Genomic DNA, 16,848 nt, shown 5'->3' with positions numbered 1-16,848 from the left:
ATGGAAATTTGTGACTAAATATGAGATGACCATAATTCAAGGTTGATACATTAACCTCTTAGAATTCGAATTTATGCTGGTTTAGTTATGCAAGCAGGTTTGTAGTTCTGGTAAGTAAAGTCAAATATGTGAATTTTCCAATACCAGTGAGAATCTAAAACAAACAAACAAAAAATTGGCTGTTCTGATTCTTGTTGAATAGCAGCTGTCAACACTTGAGCATAAATTTCTACATTCAGAAGATAATAACTGTATATTGAGAAGGTAATGAAATGAGAGAATTTCTTTTATTCCCCCCCCCCTCAGATGTAAGGCCCAAGCCACATCACATCCAGCAGAACCTACTTAAAGGGATTAACTAATTTCACCATTTCTTTTGAGATGGTATTGAAGACTGTTAAATTGGGTGTCTGCGAGAGATCTGTTTGCTTGTCTTATTTTCCAAAGGCCCACTTAACGGCTGTGGTTCTGAAGCAATATGGACTTGTTCAGGCTATCGCAGGTTGCCTTTCTAGTTACTGTGGTCATAGTTAAGGGGTTTGTGTTTTTTCATGTTGGTGAAACAAATATGATGCTTTTCTGCAGCACTCCAGGCTGTTGCTAAAAACTTAATGTCATAAATCTAGTTATATCTCTGAAAAGATCTGTAGTGAAGGTTATGGAGCCACTTTGCAAACGTCAAAAGTCTTGGCACCCGCACTGGAGTCTAGGATGCAGTGTAATAAGCCAATCTCCGAGGTTTTAGACCTTGCCTGCAAAGGCAGACTTGGCTTTGCAGGTGCAAGAGTCACAGTGGATCCAAACCAGGGACCCGCACAGCAGAATCTTCTTTAGCTGGGCCATTGGGTCGGTCCGTTCCTGGCTGTTTGATCACCTGTATGATGTTGACGTGGCCTCTCTTATAATTTCTTAAGCAACAGAAAAAATTGTTTTTCCCCCCTTAGGAGACAGAGCTCAGATGAAATCAAAAGAACGATAAAGTTTGGAGGAGAAAAAGAAGCTGCAATTGCTTTCCTGGTCTGCAGTTTGACAGGGCATTAAGATGTCCGTGGACATGAACAGCCAGGGCTCTGACAGCAATGAAGAGGATTATGACCCTAATTGCGAGGAGGAGGAAGAGGATGAGGATCCTGGGGATATTGAGGATTATTATGATGGGGTAGCTAATGACGTGGAGCAGCAGGGAGCAGATGCCTTTGATCCAGAAGAATATCAGTTCACCTGCCTGACTTACAAGGAGTCGGAGAGCACTCTGAATGAACACATGGCCAGCTTGGCTGCCACATTAAAGGTGAGGAAAGGCTTCTGTATTAACACAGGTGTAAAATAAGTTTGTGATTGAAAAGGCAAATGCTGAGCATGCAGTTTAAAATAAAAGCTGTGGCGATATTATTGTTATGGGGGGTTGGAGGAACATTATTGAAGGTCCCTGCTTCAAAACTGACTCAAAGGTTTACAATTGTTGCATACTTGTTCTGGGGCCTGAAAAATCTTCCTTACTGAATGTTGATTCTTACAATTTTTTTTTTTAATGGAGCTGAGCTTCATGACCAAAATGCCTGAGTTATAACTCTTTGCATTAACACAGTGCAAAGAGGATATATAGAAAAGAAACAAACCAAATCATATATGGTGCACAGATTGGTACACCTGTGTTTGAGGAGATAACTGACAGATAGGAAGACATGTTAAAACTCTGTAATTCTAACAAAAACACCTTTCTTTGTTGGTTCTGAAAGAATAATCATAGACTTTCAAAGACACATCAGCTGTCATGCCAGGTATTAACCCTACTGTTGCAGTGACAGCAATTAAAGTACAATGAACTTGCCAGTTCTTGTAGTGACTAATTCATCACAGAAGAGTCACACTCTGAGTCAGCTCCATGGTATTATGCTCAATAAGACTTTTGTGAAGCTTTTTTTCTCTTTGTGCAACTGATTACTGTAGTGCAGACTAGGGATAAGAGGAGGTTCCCTCTCTGCCTTGTTAGTGTGCTTCGGTCCCAATGCAGGTCAGAGGAAAGCAGAGTTTTCTGAGCTGTAGGTGTTGACACTGGCTTGAAATTACCAATGCATCTACTTTGTAATAGGTCTCCTAGTGCTTGTTCTTCTCTGGAACAACCTCTGAAAGCAGGACAGTTGACCGTAGCATATAAAAAACCATGTTGGATAGGTTTTGATTCCTACTCATATGGTCTGAATCGAACCTAATTTTAAAAAATGAGAGGGATCTCTTGATCCTTATTTGTACATCAGTGTCCTATAGAAATAGTGTAACCATAAAGCCTGAGGACTATAAAGCCTATAAACAATAGGCTCTCAAGTGCACCCATGCTTTTTCCTGCATCTCTAGCTGATTTTGTCATCTGTTGTGCTTATTCCCAGCATTCACCACTTCAGAAGATGAAGTTTTACTCTTTCTTGACTGTCAAACTCGTGTCTGTGACTTCTTCAAAATGTGCAGGTCAAGCGCTGAATGCCTGCTGTTCCCTACAGATTGTAAGAAAAGGGAGGCAAAAGAAAAGAACAAGTGAGAATAGTTGGTCAACACTTTTGATCCAGCTGCCAGTTGCTCTTGGTTCTTATAGATTAAGTAAAAATTTAGAATGGCTTTTCTGCTTTTTACTGTTTGCCTTCAAATGGAGCACCCTTCAAAAAGGTGACCCCTGCCATATTGTTCTCTTGAATTAAATTAATAAAAGCAATACTTTATTTAGTCTTTCAAATCAAGCTTCCAAAGTTAAAATAAATTTTCCAAGAATTCTGAAGGTCTACTTGAGCAAATATTATAGTTGACCAGATAATACCAACCTGCTAGCTCAAATCTGGCCCCAAATATGACCCAAGGAGAGAACATTTTAGATTCCCTTTATATCAAGAATATGCCTGCATATTTGCTTAAAAATGAAGTGCTACACATCTTGGTTTGTGCATGAGAAGATAAAAATAAATTTGGGTAGAAACCTGAAAAACTGTGATCTTGTAAGTCACCCACCAAGTCTTTAGCTCTTGAAGTGCCACATTAACTCTCTGTTCGCTAGCAACAGTGGTGCTAGAATTGCACTTTTCTTGGAAATCTGTTGTGTATCTGCAGCATGTGCTTTTTGTTTCCTGGCATCGTTTCTTACAATACTTCAGCAACCCTGTTTCTTCCTTCCCCTCTCTTCCCCCAAGGAAACTTGTCATTTTGTTAGTTTTCTGAGACAAACTGGAGTGGAAAGAATTTGCGTTGAATTAAAAAGCATAGAGAAGAAGGAAATTGAATAGAACATGTTGAACTATTTGTTATCATTATTTTTCATTGACTTAATGGATATGAGTAAACAGGGACAGACTTTTGTAAGAACTGTGTTAACTTCTTTCCTCTAATTTGCTTGAGCTCAAAAACTTTTTTTTTTCTTTTGAAGACTACCTTTCATAATGTCTTGGGTTTTTTGGACAGTGGTAATTGTTCTTTTGGAGCATGCTAGTTCGTTTTGTTGATTTCGTCTCCTTTCCCTTGTGATAGCTAGTGGTTATGTAGTGCTTTTCAGCATTACTTGTATTTAAGGCAGAGCTTTAAATGCAAGCTTTCCCTGACAGGGAAAGATGAAGGTAAATTAAAGACTGTCTTCAGAAGGTACAATGTTGAAGGCAATGCCTGACGTGGTATCTGAGCAATTTGCTATCACAAGAAATGAATAGACTAATACAATTCCCTAAAGCAAAGAAATATGAATGCAATAAATGGGCTCAAAGCCATGTTTGAATGTTCTGCCACTGTATATTGTCATTAGGTGATTCACTTTCTGAAGGTTAAATTGGGAGGAGTGTGTATTGAGTGTGTTTTTTCTCTGTGACATATTGTTTACATACCAGAAACAGGTATTCAGAGCTTTACATCCTCATACTTACAATCTGTACTGTTATTAGCTAATAACAATCTAAATAAATAGTGTTTCATTTGCTCTGCTCATTAACTCTCAACTTTTTTTTTTTAACTGTCTTATTCAGCTATTTCAGGCTGATTGTTGAATTCCTATTTTCTTAAAAGTGTCAACAAAAAGGGTGGTATTCCTTGGAAACCGTCTTGGCTACCTTTTTTCATTCCTTGTGAGTTACAGCTGACCTTGTTCTTATTCCTACTGAAGCTAAACGGACAACGGAACAAACCTTCCATTGGCTGGCTAACTTCAGGTCAGGTGTGAGCACCCTGCATATGTTTAAAAGTGTTAATTCAATCTCTCAAAAGAGACAGCCTTTTCAGCAAAATGCTTTTTTATCTACCCCAAGTATAGACAAAAATAGGTTAAAATCTTAAGTCTGATAAAAGCATGAAGCCCAGTATGTAGGTAGATGTATGTATGCCCTTGTATCTCTTACTGTCATAGGAAACTTTTACCTTGAATTCTTCTGGCTTGCTTTTTATCAGGTGGGGAATTCTGAGTAGAAAAATTAGTACAAACAAAGTAGCAGTAGATACTACCAGCTGTGCTTTGTGCCAGGCCTGCAACTACGATAGTGGTTATCCCAGAACCATACTGAAGCTAGAGGGACTTCATAATGGTACTCTGAAAGCTTCTTCTCATTTTGGTTTTAGTAAGAACTGTGTGTAGATCCTTGCTTTCCAGGAAAAACAAGAGAAAATCTTTGCTCCTTGATTAGTGCTGTTAATCTGGAGGTCTGTTTGTGGAGGGTTCAGTTAATACCCTGACTAAAATTAGGATAGGGTCTCTGTTGAAAAATGCCAGAAGAAAATCTCAAACTAATATTATCCAAAACTGTGATTCTCTGACCAAAAGGCCTGTGAATTGAAGCAGATCACTTTTAATTCCTCAAAATGTCACTTGACCAACAGTCAACACTTGTTAAGGACAGTACTCTTGAAAGCAGAATGGCATCTATTGCCTGCAGACCAGCAAAGGAATTTACAACAGTTCTTTTTAAAAAGTAAATATAACTATAAAATCCAGTATCTTTCAAAAATAATGAATTAAAATTGTATAGTAAAAAGTGTGTTTTGAAGATAACTCTGTCAAATCGTCATTGAGTGATTGTGGGTCCCGGAGTGGCAGTATCAGTACGTGCACACAAACACTGTGATACTCAACAGTTGTACAAACAAAGTTGACCCTGTCACTGGCGAGCAATTAAGTGTGTGATGATGTCATATTGTTTTTGTTGGTGAATGACACTTCCTGGCTCTGCTGAGGGTCTCCGTACAAGTCTGGAATATCTGTGATGTTCCAAATAACTGGCAGTAGTTTCTCTGTTTCAGTGATGAGATGGATCTTTTTAGTTTTTACCAATTTTTCTTTAAACTGGTGACTTAAACCACCAGATAAAACAATTGCAATTACAATTTGTGAAAAAATGTTACTTTGACGTTAGGTCTTTTTAGAAGCTGATTGTCAGTCATGAGGAAGCTAAGGTATTTCTGTACATGCAAGGTAACAAGGAAAGATAGTCATGTTGTTTTACAGGCAATTGGTACTGATGTAGTCTTTCCACTAAAACCAAAGGAATGTGAAACTGAAGAACTTAAAATTTTCAATTCGCTAATGTGAGTAATCTGCTAATATTTACTAGACAGCAAAAAGCTTACCTCCATTGCTCCTTGAAATAACAGCTTGTGATGTGGGTTTTTTTTACCCCTGACCCTTGAAGAATAAAACATGGTATTTGATGTCATGACATAGTACTGAATCTATTAATCCATGTTATCATCTTTCAGAGATAAACCAGTTTTTCATATATTCTTGCTCACCTTATTGATGTCATGTCTTTTAATGCGACCAAATTAGTATTTGCTCATAAAAACACAGCCCTCTGAAACTGTTTCACACACTCAAATTGCGCTGACACAGAACAGTTAGTTTGTAGAGGTGCTTGGTGAATGCTGGCAGTGGTCCTTTTCAAATACCATCTTTAGCAGATCCAGTCATGTGCGTGGAGATTGGCAGCCTGTATGAGCAGCTCTACCCGAAGGAGTTGGCGCTCGCAGAATGCCTGTTCAATGCGATCGCAAAAAGTCCGTAAAGAGCCAGATGTGAAGACACTGGCGTGTGTGCCTCCCTGTATCGCTGTGCAAACCGCAGCGGAGTATGTGGTATGGGGTGCTTATCTGAACAAACCTGTGGTGTTGCATAGTCATCTTTTTTGATGCCATAATGACTTCGTGAAACTTATATGCAACATAAAATGGCAGTTATAAAAGGCTAGGTGTACCCAAGTGCCTCAAGTACAGAAGAGGTATTAAAGCCCCTTGAAACATTAAAATGCATGTATGTAAGAAGAGTTTTGAAAAATTTGTTTTGAAAGTTAGTGTCCATAAGAACCAACGTTGGTAAATATTGGTATATATTAGTAAACAGTTAGTAAATATTTAAATAGCACTTATTATAACTGGTAGACCCTGATAGGCAAATTTGACTTCTCCACAGAACACCTATGGTGCAGTTTGGCAATGGTAATACACTATTTCAAAGTACCTGTAAACCCTAAATTAGTCAGGACATGCAGGTTTATATCTGTACTGTGTTCTGTGTTTTAATATCAAGCCAACATTCTGTTGGGCATCCAGTCTGAAGTTGTAACCCTTAGGAGCGCACACGTTTGAGATGTACCTTTGTCCTTTACTTGCTTTTTGTTCCCGAACAGAAAGATCCTGGAAGTTCTGCTATACGAAAGCTGTGTTGTTGCCTACCAGATTCACAATGCCTGTATTTTAATAGTATGTTAAACATCAAGAGGACATGAATATGTCCATAACTGTCTTTAGTGTGTGTTTTATTTTGGCTCCTAAAGGTCTTTTTTTTTTTTTTTAAAGCATAGTAAGTTTTTGTAGACTTCTGGTCAGCAAGATAAGAGAACTGGCTGGGGAGCCCAGACCTTGCAACCTTGGGACAACATCATGAAGTCATTCGAGGAGAGAAATTAGTTTTGTTCCTTATTGTCCAGGACTGCTGAAATTCTCAACTTGATTGAAAAAATGAGCCACAAATGTGGAGGGTGATTATAGCCCACACATTTCTTTGTGATTCATGCCTTAAGTGTATCTTACAGCCAGTATGACTCTGCAGTGAGCAAAAAAAAATCCGTTCACAGCTGTTGATGAGTAGGATCTTGGTGGGAGGTAGAGGCAAGACACAAGTCATTAAAAATGCCGAAACAATCTTTCAGTAACTGTTTCATGTTGCAAGCTTACAGCTGGACAACATGATCACAGGAGCGGCATGAAACAGCTGAAGTGCATTGCCAAATTTGTGTGCTGTGCCAATTAAAGATGGCACAGCAGAAATGAGCTACGTTGTATGCTATGAAACACTGTTTTACAAGGTAGATGTTCCTCCTCTGCATCTTTTTATAACAAAAGAAAAATGCCCTTAGAAGCTGGGATTGTCAAGTAAAGGACTGTGTTATTTGGGACTGAACAGGGATTACTCACTGCAAAGTTACCTAAGCCCTGCGCTCTGCATGTGCGTGCTGCTGTGGGCGCGTGTGCGCACCGGTGCTTTCCAGTTCGAGTTGGCTGCCCTGTGTCCTGAGCCACCGGTCACGATTGTGTGAATTCAGATTATTACCTGCCCTTTGCTTCCTCCCTGTACATCCTCCGCATCCTCCTTCATGTCAACCAGAAAGAATTGTCCACTTCTCCTGTGTTTTGCTAGGAAAGCACCTGGGCAGGGGCTGAGCTGAGTGCAGCAGTAGGGTCCGTTGCTGGGGGTTTTGGCAGCGTGCAGGGAACGCAGTGCAGCGTGCACTGGGCGCTGATGCTCTCAGATACTACGTTATGTTGGAAAGAATAGCTCCAGTGAGTACAGCTGGGGAGTCTCATGTCAATCTTCTATCAGTGTGCTGTCTTACAGCTTTCTTGCTGCGTTTCTTTTGCTCTAAATCTTTCAAAGAAGAAATCTTATAGCTATTTTGTAATAATGCCTTCTGGCATACCATCTTGCTTAAGTCTTTTTTTATTTCTTTTTTTTTTTTTTTTTTCCCCCTGAATCTCCTCAGGAAGAATAGCCTAACAGCTTGAGAAATACGTATGTTGAGATTTCCTAGCTGAGTCCTACTGATCCTGTTTGTTGGCAGCTGCAGCTGAAATTGTTGCTGTCCTGTGTAGGAGAGCAGATGGATTAAAGCAATGTGTAAGTGCAGTTAGAATTTAACCCGAGATCCCCTTTCTTCAGTATGTGGTTAACTAGGTTGCGCACCGACAGCTTCACGAACCGTGTGTGTAACACTGGCAGTATTTGTTGTTCCCAAACTGCACTCTGCCTCCTAAATATTCTTCTAATCTTGTGGGCTGACACCAGGTCTCTGCATGCCAGAGGGTGAGTGACGGCGTACAGATTAAAACCCTGTGATGAAGCAGAGCTCGTGTAGTGCTGTTTGTCAAGACCTTCCCATGGTATCGAGACTGCAGCTACACGCTCTAAATTTCATTTCTTTCCCCGTGCAGCCTGCACTCTCTAATCGGGGGGGGGGTGAAACGCCAGACAAATTGTAAGCAATATGGTGAGTGAAACCTAAAGATGGAGGGCTTTTTCTCACTTTTTTAAAGCTTGACTGAACCCAGAAAAAAAGCAGGGTACCTGATTTTGTTGTAACTTTGTCTTTTTTTTTTCTGATAAGTGAAATTAATTTGAGTTTAGTTTTGAAAGCGGCATTCTAATGTTCAGAAACCTGTAACAGGTACAGAGGACTTTGCCAGAAGACTTTGAACACTTGGGGTGTTTATGGCAGGTGATGTTAATCACAGCTCAAGCCCCTGCAACCTCATGAGTTTTCTACCAGGATTGCATATTGGAAGTCTGCTTAAAAGAGGGGTAGATCAAAGCAAAGAAGAAAACGTGGTCCAAAAAAAGCTTTTTCGTTGCCCTTTTATTTCTTCTTAATTCCTAATATTTCTGCAGTTTTCTGAGAAATCCTCCAGTAAAAAGAAGGCAGTCAGATAGTTCTTCCGATGGGGCATGGAGGGAGTAAGATCTACTTTCACAAGAGAAATGAGTGTAAAATAGTATTTTTTCCATTTGTGGGTCACTTTCTTCACCTTAGTATCCTTAAGTAAAGTGTGTCTGAAGGTATTTTTTTCTTCAGCAGAATTATTCGATGCAAAGTATGGTTTCTTTCTAAGGCGTTACTGTTCTGTACTGCGAACTCAATTAGTCTATTTTGCCCATCATTGCTCACCAACAGCAACAATTTCAGAGGCTCTTGCTCTGTGTGTTTTTACTGTTGTAAAGAATTTAAGAATGTGTTTTTAGAAGTTTTGATGCAACACACAAACTAATATCTTCCCAAGTTCATCCTTTCCTTGTAGAACTAACAAAAACTATCCATGGATTAAAAGAAATGCTTCTCAAGATAAATCCTATTTGGTTAAATCTATTTGTATAAAAAACTTTGATTAAGGGAAACACAAGAAATGGAAGCTCCATTTCTTTATGCCAGGTTTGCGTTCATCTCGGCCAGACATTTCAGTGCAACCCTGACCTAACATGAATTGTCAGCTTGGTGCAAAGCCACAGGATGTCAGCTCCAATCAGATCATCATAATATCTCCAACTCATTCTGAATTGAATCTCTTTGAGAATCATGTGATGATTCTTGTTTTGTAATTCCTGATACCATATCTCTGCAAAAGTGAGGATTGAAACACACCTCCAGAAAATAGGCCATCCCTTGGAGAAAAGTGAAATGAACTCATGAGATATGCATGTGACATAAATATGCATGAGCAATTTCTGTAGAATATAAGTTCTACAAAAGATGGTGGGTTTTTAGCTTTTAGGAAACATTTCTGTCTGAATTAGCAACTGTCAGAGTGGCATGGTTGAAAAGGTTTTCTGCTGTGGAGAGATGAAACTTCAGCTCTTCAACAGCATAGCTTATCTAGGGAAGCAAGTTGAGACGTAGTTGTCTTAGAGCTCTCCAAACCCAGCAAGGTACCTGCAGAGCTTCTTTGCAAATTCTTTTGATGTTGTCTTGTCCTGGAGAGTTCCAGACTCTCTCTCGCACTTCAGAAGTGTGAGAATTTTGCTTATCTTGGAGAGTAAAGAACCCAGGAGTTACATGGAGATAGAAATAGTAAGAAAAAAAAATACTGTGCTCTCTTCCAGAAAATGAATAAATGTGTGTTTAATGTGATGGCATTGCTTCTTTGTTCTGCTTTCAGAATCTAATTCTGTCCAGCACTATGTAAATTTTTCAGACTTTTTATACAACTCCTGTAGAGTCTTTCCCTTATGCGGAGCAGTTTCCTTTTGGCACCCTTCCTGTGTGCATAGACACTGCACCTCTTTTCCAGAGCAGTGATAAACATTAGCGTTTGGTGCCCATTTCTGGCAGTCAGCAGCCTTCTATCACTGGGAAGTCAGAGTTAAGCTGATGGAGGTTTGGAAGAGGCTTCTGAGGTGACCAAATTCCTGTTTTAAGGTGAAGCTGAAAGTTGCAGATTGGATGAGATCCTCTCTCTTTTCAGCTTTGCCACCCCATCATGAAGAAAGAAGCATGGCCTTCAGTCGAAAATTTTCTGGGTTCAGATTTGGACTGAGCTAATCTTTGATCTTAAAGTTTTAAGTTGATGGTGAGAAAATGGGGAAATGAAAATGAGGGAAAGAATGACATTTTTTAGTATGACTACTGCTTTCAACTTTCATCTTCTAAACTTTAATAAATTTAATCACAGCTAGAAGAGTTCTGGAGAAGTTGAGTTACGTAGAATCATTGGCACAATTTATCGGTTGCAGACAAAAACTAAAATAGAAGTGCAGCATCTAGAATATGTGTTCCCTTCTGCACTGTGGTCTGCAGGAGTATTTTACTAAAATGACTTGCTGCCAGCAAGGCACTGAGTGGGCTATCTCACTGTCTTTTTTGGGTCTTAGTATTCTGAAACGAGAATAGGAAAGTGTAAACAAAGCTGGCAATTTATCAAAGGCATCTTTTTTTAATTGTTTTATGTCTGAGACAAAGCATTATTGTTGCTGGATAACCTGAGATTCTTGTGGCACCCAGTGACTGATCGGGGACTGAATCATAGTTCTTTCTGAAATGTTTTTCAAGTTTGAGATCTTCCATTGTGTGAAACTTCTGACTGTCCAGGAAATGTTGTATTGGACAGTGTGCCTGAACAGCAACGAAGGCTTATTTCCTAAGCTGCGAGGCTGCAGTGGGTGCGTATGGAGGGGGCATCGCTGTCTTCTAACTCAACAGTTCAGCCAGCAGTATCAGCTTCTGTACACTGCTTCTCCAGTACTGTAAGGTAATGAATTATGTACATATGGACCAAACTGCTGATTGCAGTGGTATTTTTCTGTGCTTAGCATGTTTTGGCTCCTGCTTACAAAGAAATACTTCAATTATTCTGGGGTGTTATTGTGGAAGAACTGGCTGACTTGGTACAATCATTCACGCATTGTGAATGATTGTAAATCATTGAAGAGGCTGGGGAGTGCTGCTAATCAATAGAAGCAGGCTTTTGTTAAACACTTTTCTTCTCATGCTTGTTTTCTTGAATCTCTCCAGTAGTGTTGACCCCTGATGGTATTCACATTTGCTTTCTGAATTACCAGCCTTGCTGGTGGTGAGCACGACGTAGATTGTAATGTGGTGAGACTCCACTCAGCAGGCATGGCCTCAGCCTCATCAGTTATCTGCTCCTCTCCCATCCCTCTTTTTTACAGTTTGAATGTTATCTATCTTTAACGTGTAAGAACTAGAACTTCCATGCCAAGCAGACTGTGGGTACGTTGCTGCAACTCTGGGACTTCTTTTTTGCAAGATCACATGCACTCCCATCAGGTAGAATCAAAAACTTTTCTGCTTCAGGGCTTTTATGAAAGTGGACTCATGTCATGAACCTGGCTTTATGAATTGAAAATGTTTTACTCTTGGGTGCTTTTATGATGAAAGTAATAAAATTAGCACTACAGCTGATTCCGTCAGTGCTTGCAGTTGGAGCAAAATAGGAGTGGTCACAGAAGCTTTATTATTCTTCTAGGTCTGTTAATCTGGCATCTTTCTGGAGCAAATAATTTTACTCAAAAGCATTTGATTCTGTTAGGGTAGTTTGTTAGATTTCAGAAATGTGTATGCTCATATTTGTATTTCTCTTTCTATACTTCATTCTTGAATGTACTTGGTCCCTCCTCTGGGAACAAGTAACTTCATGGGGTTCGTGGAGTCATGATGCTGCAACAGATGCTACACCTCAAGCTCAGAGAATCCAACTGAAAAATACTCAAATTTTCATATGTTACAGATGAACTTCCTATTTAAGTCTGGTGGTTTGTTTTTTTTTTTTGTCAGGATGGTAGTTCTTCCTTACTGCTACTGAGAAATAATTTCATTGCTGTTAGAGAATGATTCATTAGCATGTGGTTTGCATTTGCAGGAAGCCAGTTTTATAGAGACCACATTCCTGATGCTTGTTTGTTTTACAAAGGCGAAATGCAGCTGTCTTCCTTGTACGAGCAAGTTAAAGGTGTCTGTCTGGGTCTGCCAGGCTGCGGGCTTAAGATAACAACCCATCCAAGGCTGGCAGTGGCACTTCATCCATACAAACTGGAGCAGACTGCAGGAGCCCTGTGTGCCACGTTCCGTCTAATCACAGGCTTCTGCACTGGGAAGAAGGGCAGCGCTGCCTGCGCAGCCTTTGTTTTCTGAGGGTCACATCACTGGTAAAGTCGAGGAAGGTGACATACCAGACATCACGCAGTGTGAGCTAATGCTTCAGTTCTTCTAGAAAAAAGATTATTTGAACATTGAAGATTACTCTTTTATTACTGGGATTTCTTAGTGGCCAACAAAGTGGGCAAATCAGAAAGTAGAGGTGGATAAGAGCCATTTAAAAACCCCGGCTGTGTATTGGTGCTACGCTGGTTTAGTTCACTGAACCAACCATCCAGCACTGACAAATGCCAGTGCAGGACCGGGGCAGTATCATGTGGCAGGAATAGGTCAGTTGTGTTGTGAAACGGCACCTCTTCAGTGGGGTAGATTTAGAAGAGTAATGAATATGCTGCCCCTAGGTGTGCAGAGCCTGTCTATTTTGTAGAAGGAGCGACCATTGCTTGTTTTTCCTTCCAGGGTTGTGTTGGGGTTGCTGTGTATCTGTATTACCGTTACATCAGATCCTGTGATTCACCTGTAGCAGGATTCAAGAAGGCTTATGGCTTTTCAGCTGATGATTGGGACTGACAGTTTCTCTAGGAAAAAAAAAAGAGCTCTTCCTGCAACTTGGGTGGAAGGAGTTCTGTTTTCTATATGTATAGTAGAGAGAGACAGGTGCTACGGTGATAGCTTGTCTCAGAGTGGGGGAGATAGAGCCTTTTAATGTCAGAGGGTGTTTAAATGCATTGGGCTTGCCCAGGTGCTTCCCAGCACAGAGAGAAATGAAGAGGCAGGGGTCATGAGTCTTCTGAATTCCCCTGGAATAGGTGTCTTGTTTGCAGGAGAGCTGCTTTGTTTGAACTCCATGGGCCTGATAAAGGCATGAATGGGTCAAGAGGCAGGTTGAAGGTCCAGCAGCTCAGCAGATGCCTGTAGTCTTGGTGGGTACAAGCCTTTTTGTGCTAACAGACCAGTCTGTTTTCTTCTGAAATAAACTAATACCCAGAAGCAAAGGAGAACTTGTTTGCTTGTACCCTTGTAACATGACTTTAAATGTCATGTTGCACTATTCTAGAGGGTGCTCGGGCTAGCGTGGACTGTGCTAGTGCTTGCCAGGAGTCTATGTAATGCAAGCAACTCTCCATGGAAATAGTCCCTGTCACAGCAGCTTTCCATCTTCCTATTCTAGTCCAGTGTATAACTTACTTCTCTACAGTGAAGGCTTGGGAAAATGTTTTGGTTTTTCCCCCTACCCTTTGCTGTCAGAGCATGTCTGCATTTGCTGCTTATTACTGCTTCTCCAGCTCAGTAAGTGGTATCTCTCTACCCTGCTTTGCACACTTAACGAGGACCCCAATCCCAGTCTGGTCTGGGCCTCTCAAGTGATGACCACAGTCAGGACTGGATGTGGGGCTTCCATGAGCAGTTAAGCTAATCCAGTGAATTATTGATCCTTCCTCTCTCTGCTATTGTGACTAAGTATGTGAATTAGTTTGGGTACATCCATGCTTCATTCCAACCTATATCTTGCAGATGCGTTGGCTGTGAAAATTATGTCTAGTAATTTAATGGGAATTGAGTATCACTGGGCTATTGTACTGAGTTTGTACAGTTTATTAGTCTTACAAGAAGATCATAGCCCTAAGCAGAGGTGTGGCCTCAGAATATGCCTAACTTGACCTTTTTTTTTATTTTATTTTCCACCTAGGTATCACATGCGGTTGCAAAGCTAGTATTAGTTAGTTTCCACTGGCAAATCTCAGAGATTTTGGAACGGTAAGTGTACATAGTCTTTCCTCTTCTGTGCTCAGTGCTTTTTCCGTTTGCTTTGCAAGAACTCTGAGTGGTCCATAGGTGTCTTTTTGACAAGCGTCTTTGAACCTGAAAGCAGGCCACAGAGTCCATTCCAGGGAGCAGAGGAAAAACACTGTTTTGTTGAGGCTGCATTGTCTGTAAGGTATTTGTAAACAGGGAGAGGGTAGTGGTGGCGAATGTCTTTCAGTCTGAGGAATTATTATCATAATTCCTCTACCCTGTATCATCTACCGTGTAGATGCATTTAGCTTAAACTTTGAGATAACAGATTGAGTGCTGCATCAATGTTTATTTATTTTAACAAATATAAAGATAACATATGTTCTGTTTTGAACATATGAGCCATAAATCATAAAGGAGCATTGAACCTATACTGATGTATTCTTTAGTAGTACATTCACATTGAACATAAGTGATTTTTTTTCCAAGCTGACTAGCGTTTGGAGAGCAGGAGAAGATGGTGTGACAACTGAGAAGTGCAGCCCCTTTGTTGCTTGGTCAATGTCACTGTAACGAAGTTCTCCAGCTGATTTCAAAAGGAGGGTTCGGACTCTGCCCAAACATATATGGGAAGTGTGTCAGGAGGCATTGCTGTCTGGCAGCCCCTCCAGAAAATACTGGCTCAGAACTGAACATTGTCTGAAAATAGAGAGCACATCAGTCTGACTCATTCTGCCATGCCATTTTTGGCCCTGTAGCCAGCAACTTCATCCAGAGAACATATGGGAAATGCATCTCGTGTATGGATATTGTTGCAGCATCTCTGGTAACTGGCTCGTTGGTTACCATGCATCCTGTGAAAGCTTTTCTCTGAGGAATGTGGAGGGTGAGATTCCCCCATAGCAGCTTAGGGCGATTCTGCGGGTTAGCTAACGAGATTTAAACAAGAAGAAGTTTGGGGAAGGATTTACTTCTAAAGCTATGACTTTGCAAGTTGTTCTCCAGTTGATCTGGTCCTCAAACTTCTGTCTTGGCACGAAGTGACATTATCAAATGAAAGCTCCCTAGTACAACTAAAAAGTGCTAGTGGGGAGGGACGATTTACGGCACAGTCACAACAGTGATGCTGCTATTTCTGAATTCATTGAGATATAAACATTCCTCTGCAATGGAAATCACAAACAGCAAAACATATTTAATTCTAAGGCTGCTGATAGACAGCTTCATATGCCTAAGGGGTGATAATCTGTCACAGAGTAAATACTTAACTAGATAATAGACTGGAGTCAAAGTGAGATCTAACCAGGGTAGCTTGATTTTACAAAGGAATAGGAGACAGACAGGAGCCTCACAGGAGTGTGTTATTAAGGGCAGTGGCTTAGGACTGTTCTAGGAGTGTGGATGGAAAAATCTTAGCTTCAAAAATAATTTTTCAGGGGGCGAGAGAGATTTGTAGAAAAATATTCATCAAGGAGTATGAGGGAAATATTAATCCATTACTGGGAGAAGTATTGTGCCTGTTTCTGATTTAGAAGAAACTCTCAAAGTTTTGTTGATGAGAGTTCAGCTCACTATGTGAAGGAGCCTCACACAGGACACACTTCCATTTCCTTGTTGAAACCTACCCTACTGTTTGTACAGAGCCTATTATTTATTCAGATGAGAATTTAACAAAGCAAAATGTATTCAGAAATTGATTTGATTATTCTTCAATTGCCTTTTCAGGCACAAGTCTAATGCTGCCCAATTGCTAGTAGAAGCACGAGTTCAGCCCACCTCATCCAAACATGTAAGTATGCTAACTATTTTGGTCTGTTCCCTTGGCAGACACTTCTGACCCACCTCATCGGAGGATTGCATTACTAATGGCAGAGTCTGTCCCATATTAACTCTTTGCAAACTCAGGTCCAACACCCTAACTCAATGCTGGGTTTACTTTTTAAATCAGAATGCATTCAAGAGGTGTCTGACACTTAAATGGCAGCTTCGCTATTGTCTTGCAGGTAGTGTTCAAGAATTACTTGCCTCAAGAAAATTAAGCTCATTTTTTTTGCCATGAGTGATGGTACACAATGGAAGGAGCAGAGTGCAAGGGCTTGGCTACCTCTTCCCGATTCTGCTCTTTCTGTAAAAGACGCTCAAGGGAAGCTCTGGCTGCACAGAGTGAACAGAGCTTGTCCATGGCTGGAACAGAGATTTTCCCTCTCCCCCCTGAGATGACTGTTTGCTGCACTGCTCTGCTCAGGGATGCTTAAGCCAAATCTCCCAGTGGTGTTGCTGCTGAGCCAGTCAGTAGTGATATTTGAACGAACAGCTTGTGTTTTGCAGCCAGGGCTATACAGGTCTTTAGATACTTCCCCCCCACCACCCCTCTTAAATAGAAACTTCCTGTTGCATGTTTACAGGTTTCATTCACAGGGGGTGTCTTGGTACAATCCACAGTTACCCCAGGAATGCATTGCCGTGTGTCAAATTTTGAGTGATAAAATATTACATC

The 16,848-nt window shown here is 40.6% G+C and overlaps 1 protein-coding gene across 1 annotated transcript in view; it reads left to right on the top strand.

Annotated features, from left to right (window-relative positions):
• The first annotated feature begins 943 nt into the window (after positions 1 to 943).
• ARIH2 (ariadne RBR E3 ubiquitin protein ligase 2) overlaps positions 944 to 16,848 on the top strand; it is a 28,413-nt gene continuing 12,508 nt past the window's right edge. Inside the window, exons 1-3 of the mRNA XM_009584378.1 lie at positions 944 to 1,291; positions 14,305 to 14,372; positions 16,077 to 16,140. Of these exons, the coding sequence (XP_009582673.1) occupies positions 1,043 to 1,291; positions 14,305 to 14,372; positions 16,077 to 16,140 (381 nt within the window). The 5' untranslated portion in view covers positions 944 to 1,042. The remainder of the gene's footprint in view (positions 1,292 to 14,304; positions 14,373 to 16,076; positions 16,141 to 16,848) is intronic.

This window comes from Fulmarus glacialis, unplaced genomic scaffold (assembly GCF_000690835.1).
Source record: "Fulmarus glacialis isolate BGI_N327 unplaced genomic scaffold, ASM69083v1 scaffold39838, whole genome shotgun sequence".
NCBI classification, from domain to species: Eukaryota; Metazoa; Chordata; class Aves; order Procellariiformes; family Procellariidae; genus Fulmarus; species Fulmarus glacialis.
This window is presented reverse-complemented; position numbering and strand designations above follow the sequence as displayed.